This window comes from Odontesthes bonariensis, chromosome 2 (genome assembly GCF_027942865.1).
Source record: "Odontesthes bonariensis isolate fOdoBon6 chromosome 2, fOdoBon6.hap1, whole genome shotgun sequence".
NCBI lineage: Eukaryota > Metazoa > Chordata > Actinopteri > Atheriniformes > Atherinopsidae > Odontesthes > Odontesthes bonariensis.
This window is the reverse complement of record NC_134507.1, coordinates 12034898-12049978: the sequence shown is the minus strand read 5'-3', so window position 1 is coordinate 12049978 and position 15081 is coordinate 12034898. Positions and strand designations below refer to the sequence as shown.

Here is a 15081-nt window from a genome sequence, read left to right as displayed (position 1 = left end):
GTCCTCACGATGAAATATCACATGGACAACTGCTTTCATACTTAAAACAAATTTCCCATTTACACTGTGCAAGTTTATCTTGTGTTACTGTATGCATGATTGTTGAAATAACTTTCTGTCTCTACTCCCAATTTAGGTTGTGTACAAAAACAATGACGTGAGACTTGAGTTGTCCCGGCTGGCCAAGCAGGGTGATCCCAAGATGAAGGTCCACGGTACAGTGGCCTTCAAGTGTGAGAATGTGGCCACTCTGGACCCTATCACATTCGAGACACCCGATTCTTTTATCGTTCTCAACAAGTGGAACGCTAAGAAGACAGGGTCCATCTCCTTTGACTTTCGCACCACAGAGCCCAATGGCCTTCTCCTTTTCAGCCATGGGAAGTCCAAGCAGCAACCAAAGGAGTCCAAGAGTCCCCAGACTTTAAAGGTGGACTTTTTTGCCATTGAGATGCTGGATGGCCATCTGTACTTGTTGCTAGATATGGGCTCGGGAACCACAAAGACCAAGGCAGTTAATAAGAAAGTCAATGACGGCGAGTGGTACCATGTGGACTTCCAGCGGGATGGAAGATCAGGTAAAGGTCAAAGCCATCAAGAATATGGTATCTTTATATGAAATAATGCACACGTGAATGAAGAAAATACTCTAGCTCATTTAACAAACTAGGACATGTTTGCATGGGTTTTCTTTTGCCGAGTCCCATTTCACCACGTATTTCACCAGTGGCTTTTGAGTCCTGATCCCTTCTAGAATGGAGGGATTGGGTGAAGTGATCGGGCGTAATGGCTTTTTAGAGGCACAGATAAACTGTCCACACAGTTTATCACATGATCAACACACAGTTCAATAAAGCGATTACATTACGTGGGTATAACTTGCTCATGTTAATTCAACAAAAGTCAAGTTATAAATGCTAATGTTTTCTTCCATTTCTCTAGTATGCTGCAAACTATGCAAAAAAGTAGGCCTGTAGCCTCTTAGTTGTAAATGCAATCAATTAATTCCTTCATGCTTCAGTAATAGTAGTTACTTGATGTAAATCAATCAATATAGATCAGTAACACCAGCAAATGATTCCACTGTTGAGAAATGATAGGCACTAAAGTTGGGATTCACAATTAACATTTATTAGAGATGAAATTAAAAGACAATGGACTAAAACCAAATAAAGGCAAAAACTAAAAAAAAAAAAAAAAAAAAAACAATAAAATGTCTCAACTAGAAATAATAAAAAGCCATATGTTAAAACCATTAACATATAAAAGAAATGTAGAAGGCTAAAATGGGTAAAATGTAGCAGTCAAAGGGTCTAAGAGTCATGGTCTTCAAGGTCCAGTACGCCGTCAATTGCCAAGTGGACGGGTCCGTGGAGTTGTCTTGGTTCTGTGTACTCGGCTGATGTCCTCACACGGCGTGATCACGGCCCGCAACTGCACCTCGAAGCACAACAAGGAGGAGTACTCAGCTTTCCAGCAACAATAGGGACAGTAAAAACATTTAATGAGCAAGAGAAGGAGAAAGTACTTTCCTTCACCACTTGAACACAGGTCGTTGTGTTAAGACTTTGTCCTCGTCACCTCGCCGCCGTCCTGGGCTGAAACCCCTGCTCATATCCGCGTAGCCAACGGCAGGCTCCAGTTTCACCCAGTTGGCCCCAGCAAAGGTGTGGTCGTCTTCCTTTCACTCCATTCTCCTTGTCATTCCCATGGTCCTGCTGTCGTTCTGTGCTGCTGTCCTTCCTCGTATCGGCTCCCCTTGCCGTTGCTGCTGTCCTTCCTTCTGTTCATTGTTTCTCTGTGCCAGTTCCCCCCGGTTCCGCCTTTACTGGTCCCACTGTCCGTCCTACATGCCGTTCTCTTCCATCTTCCCCTGTTTTCCTTCTTGCCGGTTCCGCCGGTTCCGCCGGTTCCCCCGGTTCCCCCTTTACCGGGCCTACAGGCCGTTCCTTCCCTTCTTCCTCTGTTCTCCTCCTGTGTCCAACCTCCCACCTTATATCCAGTCTGTGAGTGCACCTGATGTCCATTTCTAATCACTGGTGCTCCTCTGCACGAGCCAGTGAGACAGGGTGAGGGTGTGGCAGATCAAGCACTTCAGTCTGTTAATAAAAGTCCACCACACATCATGCAACACATAAAACAATCTTAAAAGTAAAAGATGCTGCATGCTTTAAAACAAATCTAAAATGCATTTAAAAAACACGATAAAAAGCCTTGATCTACCGGTTGACATATCGTTGTCATCTTGTATTGCTAATGATAGCAAGCCTGGTTTGTGACCACATTTGAGAGTTTTTTTCTACTCGGAACTGGAATTTGTTAAAGTTGGGTGTGGCAGCATTTCCAGCTCAGAGTTTTGACCCCTGGGGTAAATAGAAATGCATCAAGAGACCACAAGAGTGCCTGTTTACAAGGACAACTATTGGCGTGAAATGAACTGGTTACAAGCGATCAAATGGTGACTTCTTAACAGTTGTCCCATCTCTAAGGAAAATATTTCAACCTCTGAACCCAGTAATTCAGTTTCAAGAGGTATGGCGAGAAGGCAAAATTAAGGGGAATGGAAACTAAAACTTTCATGGTGTGTATAAGTTTGAACGCATTTTTAGATGATGAGGAACTAGTTTATATTCTGACTTACTAGTACCGACTTCAGCATACTGTTCAATTCAGCAAAAACCTTGAGTAGGAGCTCTGTTGTGCACCATCTGGATGAATTATTTAACAAAAGTACTGCTGTGGGGTCACAGCTATATTTTTTTGAGAGGAGAAATATACTTCACCATGCAAGAGGTTCATACAACGTTAACACTGTATACACGTTACACTTGTATACTTTAAAAATAAAAACGCTCTGATAGGAGTAATCCAGCTTAAGATAGTGGTCATATGTTGGGATTCAAGACTCATGTTTGTCACAAAATAACTTTGCCCTCTCTCACAATGTGTCCTCTAAGCCCCAGCTTGCCCTGCTCCGGTCCCCGTTGATTTGCTTATCTAAGCAGCAATTTGTTAGTGTGAGCTTAGAGCCAGGGCCTTGCAATGTCATGCTGCAAATTAGATATACCCTTTGACCATGTTTTCCACTCTATCTCAAGAGGTGGAAATTACATTAACTGTTTCATTACACCCCCCCCCCCCCAAAAAAAAAAAAAGCAGCATGGTGTTGCGGGTCCAAACTGAGCTTGATGCACTGTTGAAATAGTGATTGAGAGCATTCATGTGCCTTTGAAGCAATTCCACTCATTAATTGCATTAGTCACCTTTTCATTAAATTAAAGAAATAATAAAGTCCAATTTCCTGCATGAGCACACCTAATACAGTCACATACAGAAAAATTAAAGCACAAAGTGGATTTCGCTGAACTCGGTTGATGAAGAAAACTGTTGGTGACTTCTCAAATAACATAAATCCACAACATTTAGTTATGGTAGACCAAACTGTAAGAAACACTGTCTTGCTAAATTAGATTGTGTTCATTATCTGTCTAGTACCCTCATATCATCCACCCCCACATGCTCACTCCCATGCACGCACAACCTCGAGCTCTCTCGTCGAGCTCTCTCTTCTCACTATTCTCTCCGTCTATCCTGCCTAAGTTTCCATGGAAACAGGATGTGGTCTCTCCCAGGACTAAGACAGATACTGCACAGTGCTTTACTGAGCTCTGCGCTAATGACATTTCAGAGTAACTTTCCCTGCTTTTCTCAAATCTAAGGCATCAACACTTATGTAGTGGAGGGGACATGAAAAGGTTGCAGCAATATGATGACTTCCTTTATGAGCAGAGCAACAAAATGGCAAAAATAGCTACAGCTTGCCACTTCCACTCAGTGTTTCATGTTACAAAAAGATTTTCATATTTAATAGTGTTAGCTTATTTATGAAAACCCTTCAATTTGAGCTGATTATGCAGTCCTTCAAAAACTCTTGTGTCTTGAGATTTCTGTGAACTCAACAGTGTACTGAATGATTTTGTGATGCGTAATGATGTGTACACTGCAGTTCAAATGGAAGTACCGGAATTTTTTTTAAATTCTTTGTACTGAATAGGCCTTGTGTGATTTTCTTTTCCCAAGATGCATGTAACTTTAATGGTGCATTAAATAGCAGATTTGCACTAATGTGCGATATGAAAACTTTCACAATAGCGTCTCTAAATGGTGATTTGTTTTATTAAATTATTTGCTCATATATATCTGAATAAAAGCTGTGGTCATAACAACCCCCCCAAACGAATTATAGTTGAGCCTTAGAAAGTGAATGAATGTCACATTCTTGCAATACTGGTAGCCTTACTTGTGTCTCCTGCTTTACACCTCAGTGCCCTTTACTTCTACTTTTTAATATTTGATCGAATTAGGGTAAAATCAAAACATTAAAAGATAATTATTTTCCCCTGAGAGCAAGAGTTATGAGACATATGGCTCTCTCAGCCTATTATATGTGTCAGATGTTATATTAATACACACCACCAAGCACATCACTCGTTACACAAAATGCAATACAACAGCCAGACATAATTGTCGACAGCTCAGTCCTCCATGTACAACACTTCCTGCAGCTGTGACAATAGCGGATAATGATCCCTGCCCTATTTAGTTTAGTTGGCTCTTACGATGAGAAGCAAGCCTGCAAATGGACTTTTGCTCTCAGAAAGCAGTTTCTAACCTCAATGCATTAGAGACGCCAAGAGACTGTGCTTTTAAGTGAGGGCTTCTGGGCTGAGAGTGCTGCGGGTCATTCATCGGAGACGTTACACGGACATTCCTGCTACGGCACACACACCACTACCTCAAACACAAATATGCACGTGGAGTAAACAGACACATGCATCCACACACATATAGACAACACATTCCCCATCCTCACAGCCAACTTACAAGCTTCTCTCTCGACAGAATCCAATCACATAGAGAGATATGGCCGTATCGCCCTAACTGGATTGCAGTAATCCCCTGTCTAACATGTTTTGGGGATGTGTGAGTGGGGTTAGGGGACATCATGCCAAGTTGAGCCTGCCTGCTGATGCAGAAAGTGTGAGAGAGATTTGAGCTGTCATTTGGACCCCTGTGTTCAGGTTTGGTTTTGGAGTCCCACGTATGGGTCAGCTCATGGAGAAAAAAATAGAGAGACAGAAACGTGGTTAAAGTGTTTTAAAACTCGGTTGGAATGCTGATAATCCACATTGTAATTTCTTTATACCCTTCACAATCTTTACTGTACATCTTTTGTTTTCGGCGTATTATTTGCTGCTGTGTTCCTGCATCTGCTGCTTATCTGTCATCATAGAACCCTCTTTCAGCTTCTTTCCAGCTATCTTTATCGCAATGTTCTCATCTTGTTCCTCCTTCTTTTATGTTGAGTAGCATTTGGGTAGACACATGCATTCCTTTACCCTTTCAGGCTATGAATAAAGTTCCAAACATAGGCAGTCCTGCTGTGCGTATGTCTTGTGTTTTTCCTGCTGCAAGCATGACAATGGCACGTGTCCTCATAGCATCGTGTACCTCTTTCTGACTAAACATATTTTGACGGTGTTTACACACTTCTTTACGGGACTTTGACAAGTGAGCAGTGCACTCTGAGCAGATGCCTCAGAGATGATGACATCCTTCTCTTGTCTCCCACTGGCATCTGTTTAGACAGACACGCTTACTGTAGAATTACAGTGTCCTTGTTTATGACTGCAATAAGACGACCAGCAAGTATAGATACCCTGAGATTTTAAAGAGGCCATTAGCCTGATGATGAACCCTTCCGTATTTACTTTGTGAATGTATTATTCACAATATTCCAAGCCACTTCCTAGTGCTATGGAATGGGATCTTTAAGAAATGGGAGTGTGGACACTTCTCTCACATTTTCCAGTGACCATACTGTTGTTCATTCCTCCGCCGGGCACCTGCTCTACTCCGAGAAAAGTTTTCTCACTAATGAGTTTGATGTAGTGAGCTCGTTAGCTATAACCTGAAGGTAGCCGTTCTGGCTGCTTGACGGGTGGCCCGTGCCAAGTGTGCAAAGCTTGGAAGTCTCAACAGCTGTGGCTGGAGAGAGCAGGGGCAGTGGGTGGCGGCAGGAAAATGTTGGAACAGATGCCTGGGGCCAAGACCCTTAAAAAAGAGCTGGAACATGTTACTGTGCACCAGGTTAATCATTGTGCACTAGATCCTTAACCATCTCTCTCAAGCACTATTGCACGAGGGCTGACTCACCTTGGCTATAAGGAGCATACAGTGCATTACAAAAAACATTAGTAGAAACAGTGATTTCAATTGTTTTGTTTTCTTGTTACTGCTATTTTTAAGATGGAAATGAAAAAGCCACAAACGGAAAGGAGAGAACCGAATGGATTTTAATTTGAAGAAAAATAAATATCGATATTTATGATATGTATAATTAATTGTGATATGTACATTCATGCATGCTAATGGAAGCTTTGATGAAATGTGAAGTGCCCCATTTAATGTTTAATTTGTCTCTACAATATTCCAGGCAGCCCTGCTTAAAATTCATGTGGCTCAGGGCTTGTTTCCAAACGTAAACACTTTGACTCGAAAAGTAACTTAAAAATTATGCTCCTATCCTACACACAAGGAGTTTGGACTCTTGCCTTTAGCCTGAAGCGTTCGACTAATAGGTCCTTCATATCTGCAACAGCATGTACTGCGGCTCAAAATGTAAATCATGGCTATGGCTAAAAGTATTTTTGAGCATCCTTAGTCTTCTATACCTCTGCCACTCTCAGCAAGCTGTTGGCTGTGTGGATCCTCAGCAGTTTGGTATATAGATTACTGGACGAGGATGCGGGCAGTAGATACAGCCGCCATTAATTGAAGTCTACAATGGTTCCTGCACTGAGAGTAACAGATCTATATACAAATTAATCACCCGGTCTGAGTCCCACAGTCAGGGCTTCCTTTTCCACAGCTTTACAGTCCAGTCATGTCCGCTGTTGTTTACTGTGCTCCAGATCGAGAATTAAACCTGAATGAGAGTGATAAATCATGGTAGTGAAACACACAAACTCTCATTGCAGGTTTATGTGTTAGAGAGGTAAAGAAAAGGAGAGACATGGTGAAAAAACACAGCCTGCAGTTTGTTAATCAAGTTCAAAAAGATGGTTACGATGTAGGTTCATTTATTTATTTATTTATTTTTTTGAGGTGGAGTGTGGGTGGAGTGTGTGTGTGGGTGTAAGGGCTAAAATGATAAAGGGGGCAACAATTTTCCTTTTCCTCTATTTCCCTTTTATGACCACTGCTTTATAGATAAAGGAGATTTATTATGGGAAATCCATGGAAAATGGAGAGGATACTCCTAGGGATCCCAGATTAGGCTACTAATAGACTAGCTGCCCTGTGATTAATGTGTCTTATCAACAGTCATCAGTCATTCTAAATGGAGAAAATCCTGACCCTGTCCAGATGAATAACCCTAATTAGGCTAATTTCTTCATCAAACCATTTTAAATGGGCCTTGCTAAGACAAACACGCCTTTGCATGTTTGTCCATCTGCAGGAAACGCAGTATAGTGATTTTTTTTTTGCATCTAAAAACATCAGTTGTTGTCAGTTAATTTACGTATGATTAACAGCCTCACAGCAGGTAAAAGAGATAAAAAAAAGACCAATGTAAGTGTAATATATATATATATATATATATATGTGTATTTATATTTATACATGTTTATTTACTCTTTTTTTTAGGTACTATCTCCATCAATACCCTCCGTACTGCCTACACAGCCCCTGGCGAAAGTGAGATACTGGACTTGGATGACAATCTCTACCTTGGGGGTCTGCCAGAGAACAAAATGGGCCTGGTGTTCCCCACTGAGGTGTGGACAGCATTGCTCAACTATGGCTATGTGGGCTGCATCAGAGATTTATTTATTGACGGCCAGAGTAAGGATGTCCGACGCCTGGCAGAAGTCCAAAAGGCTGCCGGGGTCAAACCCTCATGCTCTAAAGAGCCTCCCAAACAGTGCTTGAGCAACCCCTGCCAAAACAATGGGATCTGTAGAGAGGGTTGGAACCGCTATGTGTGTGACTGCTCTGGGACTGGATACCTGGGACGCTCCTGTGAAAGAGGTAGAACATTTTGTTTTCATCTTATTTTGTCTACCTCACTGTTAATTCCTTTACATTTTTTGTCTGGTTGGCATAATCTTCGTCTCTATGAAATGTTTCACTTAGTTTCTCCTTGACCACATTTTTCTATGACGATAGACTCTCACATGGACTCGAGGTGATAGCAATACCATCCATGTCATTATGTGTGCTAACCAGAAAAGTAATGTTTTTAATGATAGTCGCCAAACAGAATCCTTAAGGTTGTCTTTTTGTCAAAACTGATTGTTGAACATTAGCAGTTGTAAAAAAAAAAAAAAAAAAAGCGCGCTGAAAGCAATATAAAGCAGGGCTGGAAGTGTGCTTGTGAAGATGGATGTCCACAAAGAGGCAGACAGAAAGAGTCAGGATATGTAGGGCTGATGTTGGACTATGTTGAGTTGCAGGTGAGTGATGCACCACTGAGACACTGCTGGTCACGTCCACCATGCACACTAGCCTGTAAATTGGCTGTCTTCTGCTAAGCATTCGCCTCATCAGATCACTCACTCATGGCCAGACCTGGTGCAGAATACTTAACCGCGTCTCCTCCAGTAAAGTGAAATAAGAGAAGAGTGTGTCACACGGTGAAATCTTAGAGGTGGTCAGTTTGAGCAGACTTACCCCTGACCCTGCTGTAATTCATTTCATATAAGGAGAGATTTCATTGGTGCTTCTAGGTACATTGATATGAGATTATGTGCTGAAAATGTTTAGACTTTGGATTTATGTTTAGAAATCTATTGTGTCTGTTGGATTTTTTTTTATTGGAAAAATTTTGCATTCATTTTTCAGTTCCTTTACATCGTAGGTCTGTTTATTTCCTGAGAAAAAAACTGTTTCGATATCTTAGCAGAAGCCATTTGCCTTTTTGACATGTTTAAGCCATGATTTATAAAGAATATTTTTTCATCTTATCTGTTTGAATTAGATTATTAGTCAAGCAGGTAATTGTTTAAAGTCAGAGCTTAATTTGCATAAAGTTGACTCTGTGACCATCTAGTAAAACTGGCCTTAACACTCCACTGCTGATCATATCTGTTTTTGCTGAATTTGTATTTTGTGGTCACCATATCGATTATCTCTGGTAAAGTAAGAGGATACGGATATTTTCTGCTTTCCATTTTTCCATTAACTTAAATGCATTTACATGTACTGTATATGTTTTGACACATGTCCTGTACTTTTATAAGATTAACTTTAGCTTCTTGGTCTTTTTGACCAAAGGATTGCACTTAGACTAAAATGATTAAAACCCAGTTCATTGAAAGGAACAACCAGCTGCATGTGCAGTCCCTCACTTGCAAATATGGTCTCCTCTCAGGTGGTTATTAGAAAATTTGATTCGATACATATTTACATTATTGCACTGAGTGAATAGATGTGCTTGATGTAATGTGCATTTGGAAACGAGAGTTGTGATATTAATTTGAAGTATATTAATAGCTGTGGTTAGCACAGCTGAGATATGAGTTCTTATCTTTCAGTGGTATATAGAGTTTCGAGTCATGACATCTCAACAGGATAACAGCAGCGAACGAGTGAAAAACAGCAACATATTCATAATCAAGGCAGATGTCAAAAAAGGGCCCAGGCGTGTGACACCATTATCACAGTGTGACACAACTGGTGCTGTCATCCTCAAAAAAAAATTAACTCATGCTGGAATGCATCACATCCCACACACTTAAATGTGTCAGCTCCATGTGTGCTTCTGACATTCCTCTGTGCTTAGGTCTTTCACTTCATAGAATATTATTGAGATGGGAACTATTTCTGGGAGATTTGAATGATCCCCCCCTCCCTGGTTAATATTGCCCATGGGACATTCCGTAGCCCCTTATCATAACCCTAACCATAGCCTAAATTCGAACAATGACCTTAAAACCAAGTCAGAACCACTTTGTACCGGTGGGGACAGCATTTCTGTCCTCGCATTCAATGGAAGCCTCCATGAGTTAGTATGCAGTCAGATTTTTGTCCCCATTATTTTGCATTCAAGTCTCATAAATGCAATTGACGGTCATTAATGCTAAGATGAATGATGTCAATATTTTGATATTTCATTTTAGACAAAAAAACTACGATAAGTAAATGAAGCTGTTATTTCTAATTTTGATTCATGTGTGAGTTAGGCCTTCTTGTAATGCCTTGACTTTACACATGTGCACTTCCACACTAGCTAATGAGCTGTCAGGAATTAGGGCATACTACATCAAGGATGCGGAGTGAAGAAATGATACAGATTTTTTTTCTCTTTAGGAACATAATCACTTATACAAACAGTGTTGTTGGATATAAAAATATAAAATCCACACTGACCTCCATCTGAAAACAAAAGCAGAAAATATAGTAATCGAAAGAGCTTCAAATTAAAAGCTGCAAAAACTTCCTCCAACTGTGACCTCCCGTCCTCCTTCTGAACACTTGAGTGTCTTCTTACGGCTCGGCTCGTCTCTCCAAATCTGTCTCTGGCTGTCTCTGCTCTTATGTATGAGACTGGCATTAGTGAGAGTGTGAGTGGGAGCAGTGCTACGTTTGGGCCCTGGCGTGCTGCCAGCTGTTTTGATGGCTCCAGATTGCCTCTGCACTGGTAGGATGAAGCAGGCACCAGCAGGCTGAGGAGCTGTCAAAAGAATTACCCCAGCTCTCACTTTTCCATGCATTGTGTACCACCCGGTGGCAAAATATAGCTATTGCATATGGCATAGGAAGAGGAAGAGCACAACAATGAGAGGAAGAAACAGTAGGTGGAGTTTCATAAGAGATCCGCGGAGCTATTTGCCCTATTTTGAGACATTTTAATTAAGCAGACAAAGCAATTTTCCTCTTGCATCCCAAATGTCTTCCCCTTCATTGTTCTTCCAGTTGCTAATTGGCCCAAATATTAGTCTTGCAGCGTTAGGCTAAAGCAGCTTCCCAGATGGTGTAGTAGGTGGATTGCTGCACATGCACATATTCCCTATTGAGATATATGGCATGCTGGTTGGCTGAACTGACAGCATCTGCATTACATCACGTGGACGGGGGATCCAGATGAGTGTTTACTTACACATGCTTGCAGTGAATAAAGATAGATGCTAAGAATCAATATACATTTAGATACACTAATGTGCTCACCGTATATCACATGCGCCAGACAGGCATGTCAAACTTACTGACACTGGCACGTGTAAGCAGGCACTCTGCACAGTGCTTTCACATGCTCAGCAATTACATTATTTGTATAAAATCTTTATTTTTTTATTGAAATGTTGAAGGCTTACACTTTTGTTGTAGGATGCCCTACATCAAAATATTGTTGAGCATATCAGAATGCTTCAATCGTTACGTAAAAGAGTTTTAGCGATGGAAAATTCGTTCAGCAGATTGGTTGCTTTTCAGAGCATAAGGCTGTTTGTCTTTGGTCCAATGCAAAAGCAAGGGGTGAACAATTTCATTGCATAATTGCAAAATGCCCTTAAAGGGGAATATGGCTGAGTTTCAGCATTAAACAGGTTTTAGCCTAACACTATGTGTTAGTCACCATTCACCACACTCAGTCACAAATGAAAGAAAACGGGTTGTCGCAAGCCCTGAAGCGATATACGCAGATGCATAGAAAATTGGTTGAAAAATGTGGAAAATGTTGCTGCAAGAGTTCTGCGAGTGGACTTTTCTGGGAATTCAAGCACATGCTGTGGAATAAAGGTTTAGGTAGGTTTGGAGTTCAACAATAATTTTTCTTTAAGTATGCAAGTCTAAGCAAACATTTGGTTAGTTTCACATTCTGTGTATTTCTGTGCATTCTGTATTTAAGCTGTTGATTAAGACTTTGGATGTCTTGTCTTCAGGTTCTGATAACACATCTGGCTGACAGACCTTAATGGCGCAGCAAAGACTAAAGATTAACTTTTTAATCATTAAAAAGAGTGGTAATTCTCCTTAAGCATCTTCAGTGGGGTGATCAGCTTAATATATGGATATTAAATTGCTACAATCTTGGCTGGTGTGCATGCACTTTAAACAGCACAAATCCAAGTTGCACATTCCGTCTAAACTGAACTATTTTCTATTTTTGCTCTCATTGCATAGCTCTAATGAATTTGCTGTTTGGTCATAGAGCAGCAGATGTGAAGTGGGCCATGATGTTGCTACCTCCTTTTTGCTACCTACCTTTCTGTAGAGCGAGAAAATAGGTTCCCTTTTTATCCACTCCGCTTGCAGCGTGTTTTCACACTTTTAATAGCTCGTGAATTCATTTCTTTAACTATGTATGCTCAGATTTCCAAAGAAGGCTGCAGTGAAGAAGACATGAACTGTCTTAAATTATGTATGATATCTCCGAGCCATTTCCTCCTGTTTATTATGGCTGTTGAACATATATTTTCTGTTCTGTTCTTCAGCAAATTGTGAATCAAATTGAGCCTGGTGCCTTGGTACTGTGGGACATCACAATCCTGTGATATGCAGCTGACGGCTCTCCCTTCCTGTAGAGCTTCCTCTCCTTAGGGGAGAATGGAAGATGAAGTTGTGTGTCAGTTGGTTTTTACCCCATCCTTCCTTGTTAGTGGCTCAGTCTTATTTGTTACTTCTCTGAAAGTGCCCCACTCCAACGTCCCCTTTGTAGGAAAATCTGAAAATGATGCCGCATTGTGCTTTACAAGACAGGAAAATAAATGCTTGGTTTAGTCGGTGTGCTCCATCTCCCCTGTGACAGCCTCCTGTTAGGCTGGCACAGACAGAAGCTCCAGCTTTAGTCCTCTCAATTTATTTTGATATTGCCTATGGAAATGCCATTAAACATGACCAGGCTTCCACAATTGGATTTTTGACAGGTGCTCACTTTGCATTAAGGTAATTATTCCCACACAGTCATTCTCCATATTTTTATAACTAGATTCTGGAGCTTTCTCAGTTATGGTATTTTATACACTCTCCAATATGAATCTCGCAAGAGGTGACAGATGAAATGCAATGTTTACTCTAGTTGTAATTGAATTGATCCTTCTGTCTATGACTTTAATTTTGTAATACATTCTTTATTTATAGGAGACTTTGCATTAAGTACATCATTGCATGGCTTTTTTCATCTTTCAGGAGAAGCTTCTTTTGGTCATTTGAGTCCACACTTGATGACGTTTTCACAATCCACAGCATTAATTTGACTTTTTATTCTTGCTTTATGTCCACCTTTAGCTTTAGCACCTTGTGGCATGTCTAACAGAGCTTGATGGTGAGAGCTGTGGCTCAGGTGTCAGAGTTGTCAGCTTCCAGTTGGAAGATTGGTTGGTTCAATCCCTATCTCTCATATGTCAATGTGTCCTTGGCCAAGACATTAAACTCTCACTTTTCCCCTGATATGCTCATCAAAAAAAGTGCCGTATGAGCGAATAGGTGAGTGAAAACACATTGAAAAACAGTTTGTACAACCTATGAGGTTAAAAGGCATTATATAAGTGTGGACCATTTACCATTTGTTTCAGTCGTAATACACTTTTTAATTTATCAAGCTGATGAACAGAAAGTTACTTTTATTTGTATGATATCTGAAACATCCTTTCACGGAATAAGTTCTCTCATTAGGCCTGAGTTCTAGCTGCTTTTGCTGTGATTTTTCAAGTATTGGGGCTTGAAAAGTTGCTCCATTTTTTCCTGGCATCTTGTAACAGTTTCCAAATGCAGCTCTTTGCTTTAGCTGTCTGGCAGGAAGCAGACAGTTCAGTCGGGAGAACTCGTTTGTCACGTGCCCCGTCATCTGCAGCATACCCCAGGAGGGTGTGGAGAAATTGGATTTGTGTGAGGAATGCAACGGAGTCATCCCAAGGGATGGATGTGACATTGGCTCTGTGTGAAAAGGAAGTGGTGATGAGGTGGTGTGAGTACATTGGTATCCTATCACCCCTCTGTTCTCCATCTCCCATCCCTCTAACTTTCCTATCATCTGTCTCAGCAATTCAGCTGCAGTAATAGCTTTGTTATTGGGTTACGGCTTAGTAATACTAGCAGAAATTTTGTTACAACTACCTGTCGGCGTTAAACAGTCTCCCCAGCAATTCTCTAGACTGGTGCTTAATGCTTTGAGTAAATGCAGTTAACCTGAGCAGGAGCTCAAAATCAAAGGACCAGAGACTTAAAGTTCCGTCACCAGTTTTTTCTTTCTTTCATTCTTTCTATGATGAAATTATATTATGAATTATGAATGTCGTGCTGCCACTTGCTCTGTTGAAGAACACTCACTCATTGGTAAGAGCTAACGCCTAATTCACAAACAAGTTCTATGTTCCTTCTTATAGTATTGCTAACTTGCAAAAGTTGGTCATGAGCCCATAGATAGATAATGATGCCAAAGTATGTGTAAGACACTACACTGAGTAAGAGTTCATCGTGCCATAGATGCGCAGTTCACTTAAGTTGATGGGGAAGATTGTGAGCTGAACTGTTGTCATTGGTTACCATAAAACCGTTGCAGTCAATTTTACTAATCAGTCATCTTGTTTTTCTTTCTTGTTCTCTCTGCAGAGGCAACTATCCTCAGCTATGATGGCAGTAAGTTTATGAAGGTCCAGCTTCCAGTGGAGATGCACACGGAAGCTGAGGATGTGTCTCTTAGATTTCGCTCCCAGCGAGCCTTTGGGATCCTGATAGCCACCACATCTCGGGATTCTGCTGACACCCTACGTCTAGAGTTGGAAAGCGCTCGCGTACGACTAATGGTCAATTTAGGTAACCTTTTGGATGTACACAGACTGCAGCAGCAAACCCAAATAAAACTTAATAACACACACAGGCACATAGATACCAGATCTTAATTTTCCCTTAGCATATTTTGTATAGAAGGGAGGTTGTAAAACTTTCAAGGTCTGAAGTCTGCGGGATCAAGGCTCACTGCCAGTTGAGCACACAGCTACCATTGCCCAGCAGGGAATGCTCGCTGCCCACTCAATGAGATATCGTAGATTAACGGCTAAACACGTGCACTGCTTTGAC

General features: G+C 41.0%; 1 protein-coding gene across 16 annotated transcripts in view; it reads left to right on the top strand.

The window, feature by feature from the left end:
- LOC142391472 (neurexin-1a-like) overlaps positions 1 to 15081 on the top strand; it is a 250712-nt gene that overhangs the window by 106984 nt on the left and 128647 nt on the right. For all 16 annotated transcript variants that reach the window (XM_075477362.1, XM_075477349.1, XM_075477315.1 and 13 more), the window contains 3 exons: positions 137 to 578; positions 7711 to 8094; positions 14614 to 14817. In XM_075477362.1, the coding sequence (XP_075333477.1) occupies positions 137 to 578; positions 7711 to 8094; positions 14614 to 14817 (1030 nt within the window). The remainder of the gene's footprint in view (positions 1 to 136; positions 579 to 7710; positions 8095 to 14613; positions 14818 to 15081) is intronic.